At 54.6% G+C, this 23135-nt stretch overlaps 1 protein-coding gene, 1 long non-coding RNA gene and 1 other non-coding gene across 8 annotated transcripts in view; 2 read left to right on the forward strand and 1 right to left on the reverse strand.

Moving 5' to 3' along the window:
* Positions 1 to 23135, forward strand: part of TTC7A (tetratricopeptide repeat domain 7A) — a 105791-nt gene that overhangs the window by 29722 nt on the left and 52934 nt on the right. For all 6 annotated transcript variants that reach the window (XM_036435230.2, XM_045580712.1, XM_045580711.1 and 3 more), the window contains 5 exons: positions 1652 to 1767; positions 11926 to 12004; positions 12914 to 13071; positions 13855 to 13918; positions 22778 to 22915. In XM_036435230.2, coding sequence (XP_036291123.1) covers positions 1652 to 1767; positions 11926 to 12004; positions 12914 to 13071; positions 13855 to 13918; positions 22778 to 22915 — 555 coding nt within the window. The remainder of the gene's footprint in view (positions 1 to 1651; positions 1768 to 11925; positions 12005 to 12913; positions 13072 to 13854; positions 13919 to 22777; positions 22916 to 23135) is intronic.
* Positions 2892 to 3502, reverse strand: LOC118717331. The gene is made up of 2 exons (XR_004987431.2): positions 3203 to 3502; positions 2892 to 2999 (listed from the first exon to the last, which is right to left on the reverse strand). It is a non-coding gene; the product is annotated as an uncharacterized LOC118717331 (long non-coding RNA).
* On the forward strand, positions 21924 to 22053 carry LOC118717855. The gene has a single exon (XR_004987617.1). It is a non-coding gene; the product is annotated as a small nucleolar RNA SNORA44 (small nucleolar RNA).

Genomic DNA, 23135 nt, shown 5'->3' on the forward strand with positions numbered 1-23135 from the left:
AGAACCTAGATCTCACATTGGGAAAATTGGCCTTGCACGCCTCCAAAGACACGCTTTTAGACAGCAGGTGCGATGGCAGAGTGGATGAGGATTGGCGTCCTGCGGGCATTCTGCAGGAGGAGGTGGTTATGAGCTGAGAGTCTTCGAGCCCAGGAGACACATGAATCTCACTCACCTACCTGGGCAAACGTCAGGATGTCAACCCAGCACCCGTGTGTTTTTGTGATGGAGCTTTTTGGCGGAGTCCTCCTGGGGCTCAGTCTCAGCGCTCTTGACATTTGGGGCCAGATCATTCTTGGTTGTGGGGCTGCGTTTTATAAAATGTTGAGCAGGACCTCTGGCCTATACCTACCGGATGCCAGCAGCCATTTTTGGTTGAGTCACACACACCCCCCTCCCCCCCCCCCAGCTGAGAGGCACTGCCCCAGAGTCCCTCTCCTCCATTGGACTTTGGGAGGAAAGGAGCAGCGATTGAGGCGCTAGCAGAGGCAGAGCCAAGTGCATTCCCCGGCAGAGGTCCTTGGGGAGGCCCAAGGGGCCAAACTGACCTCGTGAGGTTGCGTGGATCTCTGCTAGCCAGCAGCGTTAGGTGCTCTTCACATTTGAGTGGCATGGGGTTTGGAGGAAACGTTCATAAAAAAAAAAAAAAAAAAAAAAAAAAAAAAGTCTCTCATTCAGCCAGAAGCCTATACCTTGACTTTAAAAAGAAGATGAAGTTGATGAGCTGCAGTGGTGCTCAGGCCTGGAATCAGTGCCACGTTGAGGAAGGGCCAGCCAGGGAACCCTGTGCATTCTCGAAAATGCTGTGTTCCTCTGGAAGACCCAGCCCCCACCTCTGAGGAGCTGAGAACATCTCTTTATTTTATTTTATTGATTTTTTACAGAGAGGAGGAGAGAGGGATAGAGAGTTAGAAACATTGATCAGCTGCCTCTTGCACACCCCATACTGGGGGTGTGCCCACAACCAAGGTACATGCCCTTGACCGGAATCGAACCTGAGACCTTTCAGTCCGCAGACCGACGCTCTATCCACTGAGCCAAACCGGTTTCGGCTGAGAACATCTCTTAATTCATTTTGATTTCTGAAAAATAAGGCGGCTGGCTCATCGATATTTTTATTGGATCAGAGAAGGGAAGTGGCATCATGAAGGCAGGCCAGTCGTGGTGGGGCTGAGAGGCTTAGAGCCCTGTTAATAAGGACAGCTCAGTGAATAACATATTTGTTCCTCAGCTTTTCTGGAACCTGGGGGGCCTGCCCTTGAGCTCTGTGGACGTTTCATAATTGTTTGACAGGGACAGTGGGGGGGCCTGGCATATGAGAGGCACTCGGGTGTTTGCTGAATGAATGGACCAATAAGTAGTAGAAATAGCCTGGAATCGGTAGCTGGCCACACCCGAGTTTGAGATCAGGCGCGTGCCAGCTTTTTGACTTTAGGCATTCTCTGAGCCTCCGTTACCTCATCTGTCAAATGCAGACAATGCCAGCTCTGTAGGCCTGTGGTGGCATCCGGCATTCGGGTAGGGAGAGGGTGCTATGGACATATTGTCAATGAAAGTGAGTTGGGTTGGATTTGGCCTGAGAATCGCACCGTTCCCATGGGGAGGACCCTCAGCACCGATGACAGTGGCTTTCTCTCTGTTCCCTTCCCAGGTCGCTAATAACACCACGTCGAGGCACCTGAAAGGCTCTCACCCCGTGGACTACGAGCTCACCTACTTCCTGGAAGCTGCCCTGCAGAGCGCGTACGTGACGAACCTGAAGAAGGGGTAGGTCACCGGCAGCCGCTGAGTGGGACGCAGAAGTTCTTCTCTGGGCCGGGTGCTCATGACGGCAGCGGCGCTTAGTGTGGCCTCCCTCTTCCCTGGGTGTGTGTGTGCCCTGGAGGGAACCCGTGGGGCTGCTCACATGGGTCACATCAAGCCGTTCCTAGTGGGGAAGGGCCGAGATTCGGGAGCAATAAAGCCTGTACATGCTTCGGGGAGAGCGGGCCTCTGTAGACGGGAGAGAGCAGAGGACCGGACACTGGGCCTTGGGTGTCCATTTGTATCGCTCTCTGGCACCTAGGGTGTTGGGTGAAGTCATTTCGCTTCAGTTTCAGAGAGACAGTGGCCCAGAGGGCTGGTTCCTGTTTTTTTGCTGCCCCAGAGGCTGGGCCTGGCTGCCTCCCTCTAGCTGGAGACTGCATTGCCCCTCCCCCGGGGGAATCCTTAGTCAGCAGCGGCAGCTCAGGGATGAATGGGGGATGCGAAGAGATGCTGCCCTCGGCCCCTATCTGCAGAGATTTGGGAGAAGGGGCTGCCAAACCTCTGAAACCTGTTTTTGCAAATAAAGTTTTATTGGAACATAGCCATACCCATTATTGACATATTTTCTCACCCACAGAGCTGAGCAGTTGAGGTTGAGACCCTGCAATGCAAAGCCTAAAATATTTACGCTCTGGCCCTTTATAGAAAAGAGTTTGCCGAGTGTAAGAAGCCCTCACTCCCGAGGCCTCTTGTCGAAGAGGTGCCCTTCTCCTTCTGCACGGGAGCCCCGTAGAGTCAGTTTTGTGGGAGGGGACAGTTCTCAGTTCAATGTTCTGTCCCCTTGGTTCGTTCGTTCATTCATTCATTCATTCATTCAACAACTATTCATTACACTGACACGTGGCACTTATGAAGTGCTGACTTTGCTCCAGGTACTTAAGCGCTTTGCTTGCATGTATATTTAATTCTCCCAACAGCCCCCTGAGGCAGGTGCTATTATTAGCATCCCCGCTTTACAGGTGGGAAGCGGAGGCGCAGAGAACATAAGTGACTGTCATGTGTGGAGCCAGGATTATGTGTGCAGTTTCTGTCGGATACTCTTAACCACTAGGCTACCCTGTTTTCAGCAGAAGCCCTGGGGTTAATAAGACCCTGCTGCTCACAGCCTAGCATTTATTCCCCTGAGTGTGCTCAAGCGTAGTGGGTGTGGTCCCAGCATCTGGTTCGAAGAGTTTGGTGGGTGCCCTCACCATCTAGAGCAGTGTTTCCCAAAGCGTGGTACGCGTACCCCCAGGGGTACGGGAAGAGTTTGGTGGGGGTACGCGTTGCGCTGGAGTTTGGTGGGGCTATGCACTGCACCATGCTAATTCTACGTTCTCATGAGTACGAGGGGTACTCAGCGTTATGAAAATTGTAGAAGGGGTACACATATGTCAAAAGTTTGGGAAACACTGACCTAGAGGACTTCAGGACAGGGCCCGGGAGATGAAAGCCAGCGATGTCCCTGAGCAAGTTCCTCTGTCCCCCGCATCGTGCCTCCAGCTCTGCTTCCTCCCCTCTGACAGGGAGCTTCTGGGTGAGGGTTCCAGAAGAAGGGGGGAATGAAAAGATCCCTTGAGCACCAGAGGCATTACAGTTAACACCCACTCTGCTGAGGCCCACCCCTCAGGGCTGCCTGCTTCCTGTCCCCTCATCGCCTTTTCTGCAGGCGCCATGAGGCTAAGGCGAATGCCAGGGTGGCCGGGAGGGAAGAGGGGAGAAGACCAGCAAGTTCGAGCACCTGCTGTGTGCCGGGCTGGACCATGCGATCTGCACAAGGTCTTGTGACCTTACTTCACTCGAGCGGGGACAAAGGCTCAAAGAGGTTGGATAGCTTGCCTGACCTCACCCCCTGGGATTTCTGCTTCCGGTCTGAGTGGCCTGGAAAGCCATGCCCTTTCCAGTTTGGAGTGAAGAGGGGCAGCCTGAGGGGTGTGGGGGAGGACAGGAGGATCTGATGAGGGTTCCAGTCTCAGGGCTGATTCTTGGTATGCTGACCGGGACTCTCACTGCCTCTCAGGCCCCGAGTTTCCATTTCCCAAGGGGGTGGCTCCTCTTCCTGTAGCTGGTCCCACACCCTCCTCAGAGTGACCCGTTTCCTGTCTTCTACATTCTGCACGCTCAAACTGTGTGTGCCTGTGTGCGTGCACGTGTGCATGTGTGTGTTGCCAGCAGTGGGCAGAGGCATTAATCAGCCATCACCCTGCAGGAAACCCCAAGTAATTTCAGTTACTTTTCCGTTCCTGTCACTCTGCTCCCCTCCTTTCAAACTCTTTTCCTCCTGTAGCACAAACTAAGTCCTTAGTATCAGGATGCTGACTCCTTCCCCCATCCCCTCCCACCCTCTGACGCCACCCTAATAAAGAGGAATGGAAATTGAATCATCGTTTCTTTCCAAGGGAGCAGCCCAAACTTCTGGTTTCCTGGGGCCACATTCCACTGAGAGGCAGCCCCAGAGTGTGGCAGATACGTAAAGCAGAGGTCCCAGCCCTGTGCCCTTCATTATTTATAATAATGGGCTTTCATTATTTCTTCACGATTTTCTCCTCAGTAGTAGCTAATATGTAATTGGTCAGTAGTTTCTGCATGCCGGGCAGCGTGCTGTGACGTGGGCACTCGTAAATCCCCGTTTTCCTGAAGGAAGGAGATGAAGCCACAGGGTAACAGGTGGTGTTGTCAGCAGGTCTGGTGCTGACCTGAGTCTGAGGAGGCCTGTCCTTTATGTGTTAGTGGCATCCCTGTTAGATACCAGTACCTGCCTGCCTCACCCCAAAGTGTAACAACCAAAAATGTCTTCAGACATTGACAGATGTCCTGGGGTGAAGGTGGGGGGACAAAATCGCCCCCCGTTGAGAACCAGTGTCTTAGGCGAAGGTGTGAGAAGCAGAAGGTCAGGGGGAGATTGGGACCCAGACACCCGCATGGAGTCTTCTCCTCCAGGGCAGCTCTGGAAAGTCCTTTAAAGGGCTCCAGGCCGGTGTGGCTCAGTGGTTGAGCATCAACCTGTGAACCAGGAGGTCAGGGTTCAATTCCCAGTCAGGGCACATGCCCGAGTTGTGGGCTCCATCCCCAGTGTGGGGGGGAGTGCAGGAGGCAGCCAATCAGTGGTCCTCTCTCATCATGGATGTTTCTCTCTTGGTGATCTGTGTCCCATTTTGGGACATGGGGAGACCTCTGCATCCTGCTGGGGAGAACATGCTCTTCCAGCCTCTGAATGCACAGCCTGCTTATTGTTAGCACCCTGCCTCTCCTCTCCCTCTCCCTCTCCCTCTCTGAAATCAATTAAAAAAAAAAAATTTAACAAAACAAAACATACTTGGTTAAAAAAAGAGGGGAGGGAGGGTGCTGCAGGCCATTTCCTGCTGGTTATATCCCCCCCCACTTACTGGATTCTTTGCTGCGAGGGGGAGGAGGGTAGAGGGGGGATGGCGTGCATCCACAGGAGTCACGGCTTAGTAGGGGGGTGGGGCTAAGGTAAGAAAGCCCAGAGAAGAGCCACAGTGTGCCAGGCACCCCGCCTGACTTGGGATTGGAGCTGGGAACAGGACACGGTCCCCCTCTATGGCGCTCACATCCCATTGGGAGTCAACAGTGAAGGAGCCAACAATACTGGCCAGCCCACGTTGTGCTAGAGAGGAAAAGGCAGGGAGGTGGGGGCTGCTGGGCAGGTGGACAACTAGGACACAGTTCCTCCCGGGCCCAGTGGAGTGGAGCCAGGAACCAGGAGCAGCGTGGGTACTAGAAGAGGTTCCTTAGGGCCTGAGGGACAGGAGAGATGGTGGGACCTGCTTCTGGGTGGGCATCAGAGAGCCAGCGCTCATGCCTACCTGGACCTGGGGAGAACCCAGCCCCCAGAGGGCCCGAGGCAGAGCCCCTGCCGAGAATTGGGAGACCAGATGGCCACAGCAGTGCCTGCTCCCGGGACCCAGCCCTGTCCCTCCCTCTGGGATTTGACATAACTTAAAGGGTGTGGTGTTCTCCACTGTGCAGAGGGGGTGACGTCTGCTGGGGCTGCAGGCAGCACTTTTATTCTGAGCTGCAGCGAAGCCTGGGCCTCCCCCGAGCTGCCCGGTTACTCATTCTGTGTGTCTGAGGGACGTTCATTTTTTCCAGGGGCCTTGCCCTATTGATCCAGCAGTTAATTCCCCCAGATGACTCCTGCCCTTGCTCTGTGGCTGGTGACACAGAGCCTGATTGACCCGGAACTGTAAATGCTGTCTTGAAAGGACCATTAAGAATTGGGAGTTCCCCCTCCCAAAGGGCAGGGTCTGAGATGCCTGGCATTCGACTCCCCTCATGGCCACCAGAGGGCAGCCGTGGACTCTGGTTGGAGCCTTGCCCCAGGCAGTTCTGAGAATGCCCGCTGCCAGGAGGGGGCACCTTTCTGGCATGTTCTTGGGGAGGAGGGAGGGAGGGTAGTGGTAACTGGGCCCAGGGCTCTGGCTGCGGGGGAGGCTTGGTTTTCCTTTGCAGGAAGTAGCCCCAGGGGGCGAGGCAGCAGGGGAGCTGGGGCAACACAATGCCCTGGAAGCTGACTGTCCCTCCCTGGCCTTGACCTCGAGGACCAAGTCTGGGCATCTCCCAAGAATAAGAACATGAGCCCAGTTAGCCCTTTTCCTCCAAGTGAGCAAGGGGCCATTTCCCTCAGGGCAAGGGGGGGGGGGGTCTTTTTTCTTCCTTCTTCCCAGCCTTGCAGAGCTCAAGGCTGGGAGTGAGCATAGGCCCTGTGTGTTCAACCAGGTGGGCTATGTCTTGTGCATGTTCTTTAAAAAAAAAATTTTTTTTTTAATTACAAAAGCTACATGTGCTCATTATACCAAAACCAAACAATAGAGAAGGGAGTGTGTGTTTTCTAAGGGAGTTCCCAGGAGCTTGGCAGGTTGTTCAGCCTTATGAAAGCACTCTCCCCTTCTGCCGTGGGTGTGTGTATGTGTGTGTGTGTGTGTGTGTGTGTGTGTGTGTACACATGTGTGCACGCTTCACCTTGTCAAGTAGGTGCTAAGTTGAGAAGCAACTAAGGCAGTTAGGGCTACAGATGGTTATGCGGAGGCACCTTAGAAAACCCAGCCTGCTTCTTAGTGACCCTGTGAGGGTGGTCTTCAGTCAGTTTTGTCTTATTCTCAGCAGCCACCCAGTATCTGCAGTGCTGGATGGGGGGGGGGGGGGGCGGGGGAGGAATGAGCATATCACTCTAAGGGGGAATCACTCCAGAGTGAAGCCCAGGAGAACCTCTTGGTGGTCTGTGTCACATTCTGGGGCTCAGGGAGACCTCTGAGTCCGCCAGCCTCTGAATGCACAGCCTGCTTATTGTTAGCACGCCCTGCCCCGCCCCCACCTCACTAGAAGGAGAGAGCCCCTTGCCTGGACCTCCTCAGTGCCCCACAAGGGGTGTCACAGCCTCTTTCTGAGTGTGAAGAGCGGAGCCTTAGTTTTTAAAACTAATGGTGTGAACAGCTTGATAACCTTTGAACTTCACCCGACCTTGCCTCCGGAACCAACCCTCCTGCTGTTGGGATCTGCCAGCTATCTGTGCTCTTCTGAGCCTTTGAGCGGAAACCTCTCACATACCGTTTGCAGTGCCAGCCCTGAGACGGGACTTCTGGCCAGGGTCATATGCACCTTGTCTGAACAGGCCATAAATTCCAGGCACTGTTTTAGTCACTGTTTCAAATCAAACTAACACCCCTCCCCCCCAAAAAAAAAAATTTTTGTGTGTGTGTGAGTATGGATTACTTAGTGTATGCAAAACAGTTTGCTAAGCTCTGAATACATCAGGAGCGGCTAATTTATGACAGACTGAGCTCCTTCCACATAGGGCCAGGCGTGCGATGCTCAGGACCCTCTCTGAGCTCATCCCACCGGTATCTGTGAGGTGCCTGTTGAGAACAGGCCTGGTGACCAGGCACTTTGCAAAGATTTAGTCAGTTGTGAGTCTTTGGAGTTCTCATGGCTGGGGAGGAAAGGTCTTTCTCAGGTGGGCTATGTCTTGTGCACGTTCTTTAAAAAAAATTTTTTTTTTAATTACTAAAGCTACATGTGCTCATTATACCAAAACCAACCACAATAGAGAAGGGAGTGTGTGAAAAGGGCGTGAGTGAAAAGGCAGTAAAAGCCGAGCCTCGTGGTGCCTGTGGTAAGCCTGCCTCTCCCCTTGGGGGGCATGGTAGCCTGGAAAGGCAGGCATCGTCCAGGCTTTCATGTTCCTGCTGGGAAATGGGGGCTGTTTATTCCATCCACATGGACTTCCTGAGTTCCTTCTGGGTGCCGAGCGCTGTGCTGGTCCTGGGAGAGCAAAGCCTGCCTCAGCCACCTTGTAAAAGCTGTGAAACCGAAGGAGCAGAAGCACTTAGAGAAATCCGCACTGCTGCCTGCTGCTGGCAGGGGCCCCTGGGAGCGTTCCTGCACGGCCCGCTGGAGGCCTCCCGGAGCTGTTTCTGTGACCTCCCCGGCGTGCACAAGTCCTCCTGCTCTCCTGGAGGTGGAACCAGTGGCTTCCTGGCTTCTCCACGTGCAGCCTGATTCTGGGCCAGGGTGTGTTTGAGCCCCTGTTTGGATATAGTGAAAAGTGGCAGCTCTCTGCTCAGAAAGGTCAGCATGAGAGACAGAACAAAGAGATCTTTGAAGCCGGCCTCTCCCGGGGCTTGGAAAAGCCCGGCTCTCCCTGAGGCGGGCAGCCTGAGGCTTTGGGGCAGGATTGCTCAGGCTGGTGGGACAAACCTCCCTCTGGTTTCTCGTTTCCTGGAGGGGTGACCTGAGGGGTGCTCCCAGCACCTCGACAGGTCAGCTCCAGCTAGGAGCCCAAATCTCTCCCTGTTCAGTCCTTGGCCTCGGGGACCCATGTGTTGGGTTTTCTCGATATGCACTTAATAAAATTTGGGCTTTCCCCAAAAGATGCCCAAGGGAGATTATTTCCTTAGCTAAAGAATTCCTGGGAATTTATTTTGATACCAAAAGCCCTTACAGATTTGAGAATGGTAAAAATACCCAATTTTTTGAACACAGGATCTTGTTAAAATGCAGTTCTAACTCCATGCGTGCGTGCGTGTGTGTGTGTGTGTGTGTGTGTGTGTGTGTGTGTTAGGGGGAGCAGGGACTCTGAGACCTGCATTTCTCTCAAGCTCCCAGGTGATGCCGGTGCCCCCCGATAGTCCTTGTGCTAGAGTGGAAAGAAGGGCCATGGTCCCTCTTGGCTCTGGCCTCCTGGGCCAGGCTGCCAGGGAGGCGGCTGGCAGACAGCCCACAGAGTGGAAAATCACCCACAGGTCCCAGGATCCAGCCCCACCTCAGCCAATGGCCATTTGGCCCCGCTGCCAGGACAGGATTCTCTGGCAGACTCGCCAGCCAGCCATTTCCTCTCTCTGGGAGCTCATGCAGTCTGTCTGTTTCCTCTCTCCTGGTGGCAGCCTGCTGTCCAGCATGGGGTCCCCCCTAAGGCCATGGTCTCAGTGGCATCAGAGGGCTACCCGCCGATTTGTCCTGTGGAACTCGTGGGGGCTCCCAGCCCGTCTGTCCCCGATGTGACCTGCTCTTATGTCCCCTGATTGGGGGGGCGGGGGCGGGAAGGGGGAGTGAGTAAGATGGACACAAAGCTGGAGGATCTCCTCAGGCACTTGCTTCCTCCCCACTACTATTAGCTCCCAAGCGCCCATAATAACGTGGCAAGTTAAGTTATAAGTAATATGATCTTTAGGACCCACATTAGAAGGGGAAAGGAAAATAATATTTAGTGACCCTCTACCACTTGCCTGGGTATGCTTGGGGCTTCTCATGTGTTCATCTTCCTGGCAGCAAGTGAGGAATCTTCCTCCTCGAGATGGGGAGGCTGGGACTCAATGCCTTCCTTCCCAAGACATAGGATCTGGCTGCAAAGCTGGGGTTTCCATGTCTGGTTGTGTCTCTGGAACCTGGCTTCATAGCATAGGAGAATGGGAGGACACTGGTCATCTAAACCAGTGGTTCTCAAACCTCAGTGTCTATCGGAACCCTCTGGAGATTTGACAAAACCCAAATTGCTGGGCTGGAGTGAGGGATCTCAGAGTTTGTTTTTCTAAAAAGTTTTCTAGAATGCCGAAGCCGCTGGTTCAGGGACCACACTTTGAGAACCTATGGTCTACACTGTGGTTCCTCAAAGTATGGGATAAATAGCTCTAGCAGTATACAAGATGGTTTTAGGTGATATACCAACTTTTTTAAAAAAGTACTTCTGCATTTAATATCTGTTAGCAAAAAAAAGGTAACTAGCACACCAAATCCATGATTTCGGGTATTTTTTATTTAGGTAAGATAACTACTGAAATAAAAAGAAGGTATGAAGAAAAGCATTACATGAATTATAACTCTGATGGTATGCAGCTAGTAGCAAAAATTGTAAATGTAGCGTACAGATAACACGAGTCTGGGAGCGGCTGACCCAAACTGAAGGGCTGGCTTTATAGAGACCATGCACAGCCCACAGAGGTGACCTGCCTCCCTGGGCCTCTTGCCATCGGGAGTAGCGTCCATACTTGAACTGTTTCTAAGATTGCAGTGGTTTCTAAGGACCCTGCCTGCCCTGCCCAGTTCTTCAGCAGGTCCCTGTTCAAGTTCAGTGGGAAGGCTAGGGAAGGTCACTGTGACTCTGACTCCATCCCACAGATCTTAGTCTCTATTCTCAGCCTTACAGACAGGGGCCTGTGTGTATAATGTTGGTAGTTTGCATGTTTGGAACTTGTTTGTGTGAAGCCAGAGGCCCCTGATTTGATCTACAAATTTGTCCTTTTATGACGCCAGGCCCCAAGGCCCCCAAGAATCTGTTCCATATAGGAAGGTTGCAGGAGGGACTCGTGTGACTTTCCTGGCTGCCCCCTTTGGCTTTTTCACCCTTTGTGATATCCCCCCTACCCCCCTACTTTCTGGCCCATCAGCCTGTGCTTCCGCTTGTGTGCTATGATCCAGCGAACCCGTAGCATAAATGAGAAGAGTACCCGAGTATGCGCAGATGTGGGCTGAGCACATGCTTTGCCCAGGGGCTGTGCTGGGGCTGAGCTTCAGGAGCACAGCAGGAGTCCTCAGGGCACGGAGGTCAGCCTATAAGCAGCAAATAACCAAAAAGTGTCATGCTTGCTTCAAAAGAGGAATTAAAAACATTGCAAGGCCAGGGACCTGGGAAGGGTGCAAGAAGAAAGTGATATTGGAAAAGGATTTAAAGGATAAATACGGGAAAGGCCGTTTAAGGCAGTGTGAGGAGTCGGTTCAGAGAGATGATGCAGGGAACCGTGGTTGGTCATTCAGAAAGGACTTGAGTGGTGGAGATGAGATGCAAGAGGGCAAGGGCAGACTCATCAGCTGAAGACTTCTAAGCACTGAGGGCGCCACAAAGGGGCCAGCCTGGGAGGAACATTGGGTAGACTCTTGGAGGGACAGCAGAAATAGTTTTTCAAACTGCAGGCCACACCCATGGGTGGCTTGCAAGATCTATTTAGTGGACCTCGGCCAACATTACTTAAAAAGGGGAATAAGGGAGACATAAGATAGAAATTTCAGAATGGACTGCACGTAGTAGAGGCAGATGGTGTCAAGAAACTTGCTTCAGTTGAATGTAAGGAAAGTGTATATATCCTGGTTGCCATGTCAAATGTTTTTTTTTTTTTTTTTTTTTTTTACTGTGGGTCACACTTCTAAAAGCTTGGGAATTATTTCAAGGCACAGAGGGCTGACTGGAAGGAGTGAGGCTGGCCAAGGTAGTTAGTTATGTGGGCCCTGTAGAAGGGACGGAGAGGTGAGGGTGGGTTCCAGTGTTGGCCAGATGCAGAGAGTAAAGATAGAGGATTTGAAACCAACTCAAGTCAGAAAGTTTGACGCCAGCCCGAAGCTCTCGGACCAAAATAACATCTTGTTTAAAATACTTGATCTTGGTCCCCTTCTGGTGGCAAACTGCAAGCCTGAGTTCCAGGGGGTCTGGAGAGAAGCATCCCCCTGTTCTTTGATGGGTGATGTCCTGACCATCTGGGGTGCTAGTGCTTACAACGCTGACCTTCCACTCCAATTATTGAGGGTTTTCAGATAGAACTCAGGCAGGCCCCTCGTGTCTGCGGGTTTGATGAGGATGTCTCTGGGAAAACGAGGCTGGTTCTGACCCTGGCTGTGCTGTCTTCCCGCTAGGAACATCGTGAAAGGCATGAGAGAGCTCCGGGAGATCCTACGGACCGTGGAGACCAAAGCAACTCAGAACTTCAAAGTGGTAACATGGAGGGGTCCCCGGGGCTGGGTGCTGGGTGCTGGCTGTAGCTGGTTTATTCGGGGGTCAAGTTCAGTGGGAGACAGCAGACGTCCTGGTGGGCATCAGGGATGGCAGTGTGTCACATGCATACTTCTCTCCCATCGGTACTCATAGCACACGTCGTCAGTCAGTCACTGCACCTTCCCACTAAGCCAGGAAGCACCCACAGCAGCTTCTCATCATATTATAGATGGCCCCAAGCCTTGGGTCAGAGTTGGAGCCGGCCGACACCATATCCAAGCAAGGTGGTGGGCTAATTCTTAGGGGCCTTTGATCTTAGTAAATAACCTGGACTCTGCTTTGCTGCCCCCAATTCAGGCCTGCCTTTCCATTCACCCTGCCCGCATCAGAGCCAGAGCAGCTTTTCACTATAGAATGTTTGGTCAAATATCAGAAAGGCATTTGGTAGAGAGAGCTAGCCGACGGTGCCATGGCTTTGCAGTGTCGAATGTATTTTATTTTTACTATGGGTCACACTTTTAAAAGCTTGAAAAATGTTTTAAGGCCCAGAGGGCTGACTGGACGGGCTAAGGCTGACAGGGTGATGATACAGGCCTGGAGAGAGGCAGGCCAGTCTGCAAGGGCCTGTGGGTGCTCAGAGCTGTGCCGGGCCCCCACGGGGTCAGGAGAAGGGGGAAATGCACCTCTTGTCTAGGAGGGAGAGAGGGGAAAAGATTAAGCAGGAGCCATCCAAGGCCAACAGAAAAGACGCTGCTCGCCACCTGCCGTGTGAGAGTGGCTCCCGGGAGTGGAATGGTGGGCCTCCTGGCAGGGCTGCGCTTGGCAAGGCTGGGAGGTGGGTGGAGGGCACGCTGGCCACATCCGGGGAGAGCGGCCTGTGCCTGTGCCTGACCCCGCCCTCTCTGCCAGGTGGCGGCCAAGCACCTGGCCGGGGTCCTGCTGCACTCCCTGAGCGAGGAGTGCTACTGGAGCCCCCTGTCCCAGCCTCTGCCCGAGTTCATGAATAAAGAGGAGAATTCCTTCATCATGCAAGCCCTGCGCAAGCCTCACCTCTACGAAGGAGACAAGTAAGCTCTGGCCCTGCTGGACCACGCCAGCCTCGCACCCAGGCTTTGGCCCCGCTGGCTGTCCGCCCCTCTCTCTGCCCCATGTACTCCAGCCGCCACCCGGCTCACTGCCAGGCAGGCCCATCCGTGTCAGCAGGAGCCATGTGGCCTGGATAAGGCAGGTCTTGAGTGGGCGTTGGCAGGAGATTCCCATGCAGGCGTCCTCAAACTTTTTAAAGTGGGGGCCGGATCACAGTCCCTCAGAGAGCTGGAGGGCCGGACTATATGAACTACTAATTCCTACTGTAACACCTCAGCTGCGCTCACTGCCCAAAAAACCTGGCGGGCCGGCTCAGACTCCTCTGCGGGCCGCATGTGGCCCGCGGGCCGTAGTTTGAAGACCCCTGCATAGAGCATCCAAAGGCCACACAAGCTATTTGGGGAGCACCTGCCTTCCTAATTATCTTGCTTAATAGCCCATCTCTCTCTCGTTCGTGCCAGTAATCGACGGTGGGGTCTGTGACCCCTCGCCCCAGCCTCCTCACACAGTGCTACGCCCTGGAAGGGCCATTTCCCCTGGAGCATTTGCGGTATCTCCAGGCTGGCGCCACCCACCCAGCATTTCAGATCCATAACTCTGGGGCGCGAGCCAGCACTGCAGGAGGCTCCGGTGCCTGTGAATTATGCAGGAGAGGGTCACCTTACCGGGGCTGGTGCCGGCTCCGGGCAGAAGGCGGGCAGGTGACGGGCCAGCGGCACCGGGTGAGGGCCGTGCTGGAGCCACGCACCTTTCGTGTCTTTCAGCCTCTACTGCCCAAAGGACAACATCGAGGAAGCCCTCCTGTTGCTCCTCATCAGCGAGTCCATGGTAAGTCCTGCGGCTGAGGCCTGAGGGGCTCAGGCTCAGGCCACCCGGTCCTGGCCTCCCAGGGTCATCCCTGAAGCGGGATTCTTAGATCACAGGGGTGCGGTGCACAAGGTTTGGGTCAGGTGCATAAGGCTGCACTTGGGGTCCTGGGTCCTGCCCCCAAATGAGTAGGGCCTGAGCTAACACGTCCCCACCCACCTCTTCTGGATTACAAAGGATGGATACCTGCATCCAGCAGCTCTGTGCTGGGTACGGGAGTGGGAGGAGCATGCAGAAGGCCTGGGTTCAAGTTCCAGCTCTGCCACTCATTAGCTGAGGCCCCTGGGCAAACCGCCTAACCTCTCTGAGCCTCAGTTTCCTCACCTGTAAAATAAAAGGAACTCCCAGAAGTTAGTTACAGCGTGCCTGTAAAAAAAGAATGTGCTTGTTCACAAAACTATTTCTCGGGTGTCATCTAGTTCATGCCAGGCCATGTGCTAGATGCCAGAGTGGCACCAGCAAACAAAACGGAGAAAAGTCCCGCCCTCGTGGAACTGACGTTCTAGTGAGGGATGGGCAATACATGGACTAACTACTAAAATATCTCGGGTACCAGTGTCTGTGTGCCTTGGGAAATTAAGGCAATGGGGGGCTATGGTGTGTGGACAGAGCACATGTGAGATGCTTTTCAGATTTTTTTTATGAGCCCCATCCCTGCCCTAGGCAGGGAGACAGCACACACACATGCGAACATACACATTCGCGCGCGCGTGCTTGTGTGTGTGTGTGTGTGTGTGTGTGTGCGCGCGCGCGCGCGCGGGCACACGCGTGCGCCAGGGTTTGGAGACTCAGCAAAGGGGAGAGGTATAGTTGGGTGGTCCAGGAAGTGGTGAGATAATGCCTGGTCGAAGGGAAGTGGGGGAGGGGTGGGCAGGAGCAGCAGGATCCAGGTGTGGAGGTTCCGTCAACATGGCATGGCATAGGGGAGCCCTCTGACTGAGGGGCCCCTCAGAGCCTGTGAGCTGGGGACCCCGGGTTGAGAACTAGATTTTTTTTTTAAATGATGTATCTGAGAGCAGAGTGTGGAAGGGGAGTTTAAAAAAAACTAAGACCTTATGGGCTGGATCCCTGAGCAGCCAGATGTGAGTGCTCCTTTGGGGACCTGGAACCATGTGATGCCAGGGCTGATTTAGAGAACTTCGGTCAGTGGGTTACCTCCAGCTCAACAGGTCTTCCAGCAAACAGACAGAAGGAGGGACGCTGGAGAGGGGCAAGAGACTGCATTCTTCCTCAGCCAGCTCCGCTGGGATTGAGAGCTCTGTGAAGGGGCGTGGATATCTGAATCTGAGGCAAACTGGCCAGGGTGTGGTCCTGGAAGGTTTGCAGGGTGTGGTCCTGTGAGGGGGCATGTGGTTGCTGCAGGGAGGGGGCATCTAGCTGGTGAGTCTGATGCGAAGCTAGAAGTACGGTACCAAGTGCCAGATCTGATTCTCATTGGAAAATAGTATACTGTTCACAGAAGAAAGGACCCTCACTCTAACCACAGACTGAACCCCAGTTTCACATTATGGAACCTCAGACATAGACCAGCCCCCCCTCTCTGTCCCCTACACACACCTCATTTAGTTATCTCAGCACCTGCTCCCTCAGGCGAATCGCACTGAAGTCACCTCTCTCAGGGAACATGGGTTGCTATCGTCACCTTCCTGTGCTGAGGGTTACAGTGTGGTCTGCAGGTGGAAGGTCAAAGGTGAAAGTGAACTTTCCTTAGGGCCCTTTCTCTGCCAGGTTCCAAGAGGTAGGCATTATATTGAGCTACGTGAAAACGAACCATTTCCCATGACTCAGTGTAATACCGATACGGTCCCATCTTACAGATGCGCTAAGTAAGGTCCAGAACAAGTATTTGTCTTGGTCAAGGTCACACTAATAATCCTTGCAACCGAGATTTGAATCACATCTGTTTCCCTAAGTAGCTTCTAAAGCACAGGCTGGGATCAAGGCTGGGCTTAGTCTCCCCAAGAATTTTCTTCTTGCTCTGGATGCCCAGGACCAGCGTTCAGATGCCTTCCCAGTGAAGCTCCTCCTCCCCAAACCCTCAAGTCTTTGGGGCCTGCGGCTGCCCTGAAATAAGATGAAGAATGCCTTTTGCTAAAAGGTGGCCCACCTTTGGAGCCACGGTGACTTTTCCTGAAGGTGCGGTTTCCCTCCAACCAGCTCTTCCCCTTGTTTGAGAAGCTGTTGGCTGGCTGGCTTGATGAGTAGACTCAGGGGTCCGGGCCTGCAGACCGGGCAGTGTCCTGAGAATTCCCTGTAGTATGCAAAGCGGAGGAAGTGCTCGAACTCAGCACTGCAGCCGGGAGAAGGCACCTCCGGGCCTGGCTGGCTGGCTGGCTGGCTGGCTGGTTTCCTCTTGCTCACACCCAGCCTGTCACAGGTTTAGAAACCAGCCTTTTTGGGGGAGAGCTTTGGCAATGGACTTCGCTTTGTTGTCTCAGCTATGAGCGCTTTCCACCTGGAATCTGGAACCCATTGCTGTGGCTCAGAGCTGTTTCTCAGAGTGACCAGACCCCCTCTGGCTTCTCTCTTGTACGCGTTTCACACCCTCCCTCCCCGCAGGCAGCATCCTCCAGCAGGTGTGGGTGTCACTGTGTCGGCCTCCTGAGTGGGACTGCGGTTCAGTCTGCCGGCCGTGTCCCTTGCAGGGCCGTGCCCCAGCATCTCCCTTTGATGCTGGCTGTGTTTGCCTGCCGATGACAGGGACACGCTCTAGAATAGCGGCTGCCTGCTGTGGCTGCTGCTTGGGTCCTTCTAATCCTGCAGGATTCATAATACTGCAGCGAACGAACGCCCTTTCTGCGTAGCCAGCCCAGGGGGCGTCCTCCCAGCTCTCCACCTCCAGGACCGCGCGGCTACTTGTCTCCCAAGCACCGCAGCCCCTGCTCTGTGGCTTGGAGCTCAGAGGAGTAGCCTGCCTGGGGTCGGGTGAGGGGCTGGTGCCTTGGATATGGTTGTTGTTACGGTCTGACCGAGTGTGATCAGAACGAATGGGTACGCTTTTGTCTTCCGAGAAGTAAATAGAAGTCTATATATATATATATATATATATATATATATATATATATATATATATTATTGATTTTTTTTTTTTTACAGAGAGGAAGGGAGAGGGATAGAGAGTTAGAAACATCGATGAGAGAGAAACATCGGTCACCTGCCTCCTGCACACTCCCTTCTGGGGATGTGTCTGCAACCAAGGTACATGCCCTTGACCGGAATCAAACCTGAGGCCCTTCAGTCCACAGGCCGACACTCCATGCACGGATCCAAGCAGGTCTCAGTGTGAATAGAAGTCCTAAATGCTTCCGCAGAACCGCAAGGGATGTGAGCTAGAACTGGTTGAAGAGCTGTGTTTTGGATCCAGGTTTGAGTCTTTGGGGCCAAAAGAGCATTTTAAAACCCACCCACCCCACGCAGCCCTCTCCCCACCCCGCTGATCTAGTTTGAGCAGCGTGCGTGCCGTGCTCAGCTCCGAGATGCCGTGGCGAACTGCAGTCAGAGCCCCCATCCCACACGTACTCCCGCCGGTGGAGTGAGTGTCCATGGACATGAGGGAAATCCTGGTCCCCAAATCAGAAGGGATTGCCCCGTCTGCTGAACTCCAACTGCATAGCCCAGGTTTTGAAAGAATCATGTCTCAAAACCAGCCTGATTTTTCTCCAACAGTCGTGGGACCGGGAAGCACGGCAATCGTGGCTGTTTCTAACGTACTGATCTAGGGCATAAAAATATGTGGGACAGCAAAGCGGGTCCTGGGTCCCTGTTCCTTCAGCTGCTGGGGAAGTCGCTGCAGGTGGCAGGCTCTTGGGAAGTGAAAGGGCAGAAAAGGCCCGTTGGTGAGTGATGGGGCGGGGGAGGGGGTGGTGTGTGTCCTTGACAAACTCAACGTTTGCCAGACCCAGTGTCAGACATCCACGATCTGAATCCTGGCTTTGTCGTTCACCACCTATGTGGCCTGCGTAGGTTTCTTACCTTCCCGGTCCTCAGTTTCCTGTAACACGGGGCTAAGAAAGCCTCTCCGGCAGGGCTTTGAGCTGATGAAGTAAGAAAATGAGCACAAAGGTGCCTGGTACACTGTGGGTGTTCACCACGTGTCTGTTTTGTCCTGATAAATACTTGGTTCTGACTCAGTCGTTTTAGAAAACATTTAGATTCATATCCAGTTGGGAGAAGAAAAAAAAATTGGTTTGAGGACACCATTTGGTTAAATAAAAAAGCCGGGCGGGAGGGGGGGTGAGGGGTGCTTCCTGGGCTTGGTTCCATGTGGGACTCAGACGAGCACAGATTGTTCCAGCTCTCGGCACCTGGTTTGTGCTCGCATGAGGCCGCGCTCTGCTGCGGGCTGCCGCGGTGAAGGGTCTGATCACGGCCAGCTCAGAGCACTCAGGTCAGGAGGGGGAGAGCCTCGCCCTCGCTCGCTGCAGGGGGAGCGGTCATTGCTGCTGCAGGCTGATGCAGCAGGAGGGGGCGCTGGTGTGGGCCTGGCCCCTGGCCCTCCGTAGATGGGACACATCACAGAGCCTGTTCTTTCTCGGCTCTGGACGCACAGCTCGAGAGCCGGTGGCAATTAGTGGGGACCGCAGCCCAAGTAGAACATGACAGCATCCTCCAAGGAGGCACAGGCGCAGGCGCTAGGCACAGAGGTCGCCAGAAGACTCTTGTCCGGGGCAGTTGCTATGCCGTGTCGCAGGCGACCCTGAGGCTGGGCGGGTCCTGGCCGATGGAGAGGCTGGGTCTGAGAACAGGGCTGAGCAGGACCCTGGCCACATTGCCCAAGGAGCTTGTTCTCTGCAGAGGAGCAGCATCCAGGCCTCATTGGGTTGTGCTTTGGTTCTTCCACAAGAAGAGACATGCCAGGCCTGCTGATGGCCAGGATCAGCCTACCGGACACTTTCTCAGAGGCATCTGGTAGCAGGGAAAGAGCCTGGGAGTGAAAGCAAGATGTCTAGGTTCTAATCTGCGTCCCAGCCACCTATCTATATGCCTTGGGTGCCTGCCTGGCCTCCCTGGGCCTCAGTCTTCACATCTGTAAAATAGGACAATAGTATGTGAGGAGGTCATTGTGAGAATTATGAGATGCCACTTACAAAGTGTCCATGGGTTGCTTCCCTTTCCTTCTCTGGCGCTGTTAGTGTCCAGGGCTGCAGAGGAGAGGCAGCTGGACAGAAGTGAAGGCTATAATTGTTTGAGGCCCTGCGTGCAGCTCACAGGGTGAGACGGGGCTGGCAGAGGAGCACAGGACCAGCTGCTCGGCCTTAACTCTCAGGACCTTCTGGGGTTCGGTTTCCCCACCTGCGAAGGGGCCATACTGGCTTCATCCTGCCTCTCCTGGGCTCACTGTGAGGCCAGAGGGTGATGGACATGAAAACTCAGCTCCCGAAGGGTAGTGCAGGCACACACATAAGGAAGGGTTGTTTGAACAGGAGTCACCTGCCGTGGGGTTTCCCCGGGGCTGGCCCCCCCAAGACCTGTATTTGCTTCATGGGTGTTTGTCCAGAGGCCCCATGTGGGCACGTTGGCTGTGAGGAGCTGTCAGGTGACGGGAGGTGGGGAGGAGCACCTCTTGTGGCTTTGTCTCTTCTGATCTGCTAGAAGGGCGGGGATGAATGTCCTTGTGTCTGGGGGAGGCCGCCCCAAGACTAGGAGTAGGGACAGCCCTGTGAACCCTGCCCGGGATTACATGCGTGGGTTCAACAAGAGCTGGGACTCCCCAGAGGCGGGAGACCTGGGAGTGGGCCTGGGGGTGATGCTGGGAGACACCAGGGAGAATATTCTGCCGTTATTCCATTACCAGGAAGGACTGTGATGGTGAGAAGGAAATTTAGGGTCCCTACACTGCTATAAGGCTCACAGGCGCTTTCACATCTGTCGCGGCATTTGACCTGGAGGATTTCCTAGCGAGGCCACGTAAATGGTGGAAGGAAGAGTCTGATGGGGGCTAGATGGAGGCAGGCTGCTGATGGCGCTGGGAGCATGTGTGGTTTCAGGGTGTGAGCCCAGGGGAGGAGGGAGCCGTGCCCCCGGTGTGCCGGGCCGGGACATGAAACCCCAGTGTGCCTTGTCCTCCAAGGCTTGCTCTGGCCGCTGAGCTGCACGTGAATTTCTATTATACCTGTTGCTCCCTGCCTGGGCTTCGGCTTCCTTCTTTCTGCCCCAATTCCCCCACCCACCCTGTTGCCATGGTTACGTACATAGGCCAGGCCCAGCATTGCACTGGAGCATTTCACCGCAGCCCTGCCCTGAAGCCATAGCAACGGCTGGGCAAACTTCTGCTTTTGGCTTGCCTTTGGGGAACCACGCTTCCCTCTGGGCACAGGCTGCAAGTCCTGGGGACCCCTGAGAAAGTGCCTTCCCTGCTGTCTGCCTGTTGGGGAGCCCCCCCCTCCCCCCACCCCATCCCTCAGCTCAGGGATGCTGCTGCCACCCTCTCTCCCATTCCTGTTCTCATGACCTAATTCCTTCCCCTTCCTGTGCTAGAAATCCAGCCCCTCCCGCCAGCCCACCTTAGGAGACACTGTTCTCTTAAAGGTCAAGGTCGAGGGCGGACAGGAGGAAGTTCCAAAACCGGGCCCAGAAATCTCTCAAATGTCACTCCTACACGTGCTTTGAGTGAGCCTGTACTGGGGCTGGGTGTCCGGAGACACGTCCCGGCCCCAGGAACGGGTGAACCAGCTGGACGGGTGTGAATGCCCAGTGCTAAAGTAGCATCTGGCGAGATACCTGCAGATACCAGCTCTGAGTTGCGAGGAGCTTGCAGGCACCAAGGTTGACAGAGGGAACGAAGATGGGCCATGTGAGGATAGGGAGCTGGTGGGGGGGGGGCGGTGTCTGTGGGGGCCCAGGGAGGACTGGAGAGCTGGGGTCTGGGTGGGGCCACAGGCAGGGCCTCTGATGGCAGCAACAGCAAGGAGGCTGGGCTTTATCCTGGGCTGTCGGCAGGGGTGGGAGCTGGGTTCTGGTAGGGGCTGCTCTTCAAGGACAGACCAACCAGAGCGGAGACTTTTGTTGAAAGCTTGCTGCTCACTTGCCCCTGAAGGAGACTGGTCAGCATGGGCGGGTCCCCAGATCTTAGAGTGTCTATACAGGCTTCTTCCCGGTCCCTCCCACCTCCCCCTCCCCGCCGCCCCACGGAATAGCCACCCTGCAGGCTGCCTGTCCTGCTCCCTCCGCCGGGACCTCTGTCTCCCACCAGAATCCTCACTCAGATTCCGCTCCGTACATGCCCATCACTGTGCTGAGGGTGGGGACTGTGTCTCCCACCCTCTCATTTCCTAACACCCCCGCCCCACCTCGGCCTGGTGGGAGCTGCCCCACCCCGGGCAGCCTGAGCTGCGGAGTCACTGGAGGTGAAGGTTGGAGGTGGGAGAGCGGGGAGGAGCATGGCCAGGCACAGAGCAAGTTCTGGAGTTTGTGTTCCTGCTCAGCTCAGTGAAATATGATAGCTCCTGCCAAGCATCTCCTTAAAATTTCGTCTCTCTTCCTGCTGGTGCCTGTGTGGGTGGATTTCACCAGGAAGGAGGGGGTTTCTCTGGCACTCTGCCTCTCCGCGCCTCTCCCCGAATCCTCTCGAGTGCCCGGCCCGTTCTTGTTTACCAAGCTGGCACAGTGTCAGCCTTTCTGGGGACCTCCTGGCCTCCCATGCCCTCTCCTAGGACTGGCCCATGTCCAGGGGGTGGTGGGCAGCCCTCGTGCATTGTGGACCCCTGGTCTAACTCCTCAAAAATGCCAGCGTCCGAAAGACAGAGGAAGGCTGAGGGGCTTGTCCGGGTGAAAGGACTAGAGACCTGGCACCGAGTGCAGGGCAGGCCCTGGATTGGATCCGGGAGTGAGAAAAGTAAACGGCTAGGAAGGTTATCGGTGGGATGGACGGCAGAATCGGGATAGGAGCTGTTATTAGATGATAGTAACATCAGTGCTGCGCTCCCTGGATGTGGCATTTCTGTCGTGGTTACAAAAAGAATGTCTTCAGCCTGTTCCCAAGGGCTGCGGCTGGTTGTAGCCATAGGCTCTCCAGCTGCATGCCAGAGCGACCTGGGGAGGCTTTGACAGCTCAGTGAGCATAACACCTGCAGCTGCCACTCGCCCTTCCTGTACCCTGGGCCTGAGCCTGGGCCTGGGCCTGGGTCCCTGCAGGTGGATGTACTGAATCAACTTTTTGGTTTAGAGCTTTTTCACGCTTTTTTTTTTTTTTTCTTGAATAAAAATAAAATAAATTTAAAAAAAGAAAAAGAATGTCTTGAGTTTTAGGGGTAAAGGAGCATATTCTCATAACGTACTATCTTTATGTTATTATTGAGTAATAGAGAAACTGCAAATGTGGTAAATGTTAACAGCTGGGTTCACTGTTCGGGTATTATTCTTGCAACTTTCCTGCTGGTTTGAGATTTTTCTTTTCTTAATTTCAGAGAGGAAGGGAGAGGGAGGGAGGAAAGGAGGGAAACATCAATGATGAGAGAGAATCATTGGTCAGCTGCTTCCTGCACACCTGCCGCTGGGCCCGAGCACACAACCCGGACATGTGCCCTGCCTGGGAATTGAACCATGACCTCCTGGTTCATAGGGTGACGCCCAACCACTGAGCCACACCACCAGTGGTTTGAGATTTTTCAGAATAAAACATCGACTACTGGAGCTTGAGCCTTCAGGACGGCTCCCTCACCCCAGCCTGCGGTGAGGGACTGAGGAAGGATCTGGCTGTTTCTGGGAGCATGGCCAATTGCCTGTCCTGGGACCCTGGGCCTGGGGGACAGGGACTCTGTTGGGACAGGCATCTGCATGTTTCCTGTTCTCGCTGTTTCCCAAAACCGTGTCTTCCGACAGGCTACTCGGGATGTGGTGCTGAGCCGGGCGCCGGAGCAGGAGGAGGACCGGACAGTGAGCCTGAGGAATGCGGCGGCCATCTACGACCTGCTGAGCATCACGCTGGGCAGGAGGGGGCAGTACGTCATGCTGTCGGAGGTACGGCCAGCTCCTCCCTCCCCGGGGTGGGGTGGTGCATGGGGGAAACACGATGGAGCTACCGGTGGTCCTCCTCCGCGGTGCGCCCCGCCTCCACCAGGGGTGCAGCTTCATGCTTGGGAGGCCAGGCCTGGGACTGTGCCTTTCCAGGGCCCTTCCCCAGCAGGGGGTTTTTGCTTTTACTGATGTACGTGGTTTGCTTTTGAAAGTGGCACATGGC

The sequence above is a fragment of the Pipistrellus kuhlii genome, unplaced genomic scaffold (genome assembly GCF_014108245.1).
Source record: "Pipistrellus kuhlii isolate mPipKuh1 unplaced genomic scaffold, mPipKuh1.p scaffold_m20_p_13, whole genome shotgun sequence".
Taxonomy (NCBI): domain Eukaryota; kingdom Metazoa; phylum Chordata; class Mammalia; order Chiroptera; family Vespertilionidae; genus Pipistrellus; species Pipistrellus kuhlii.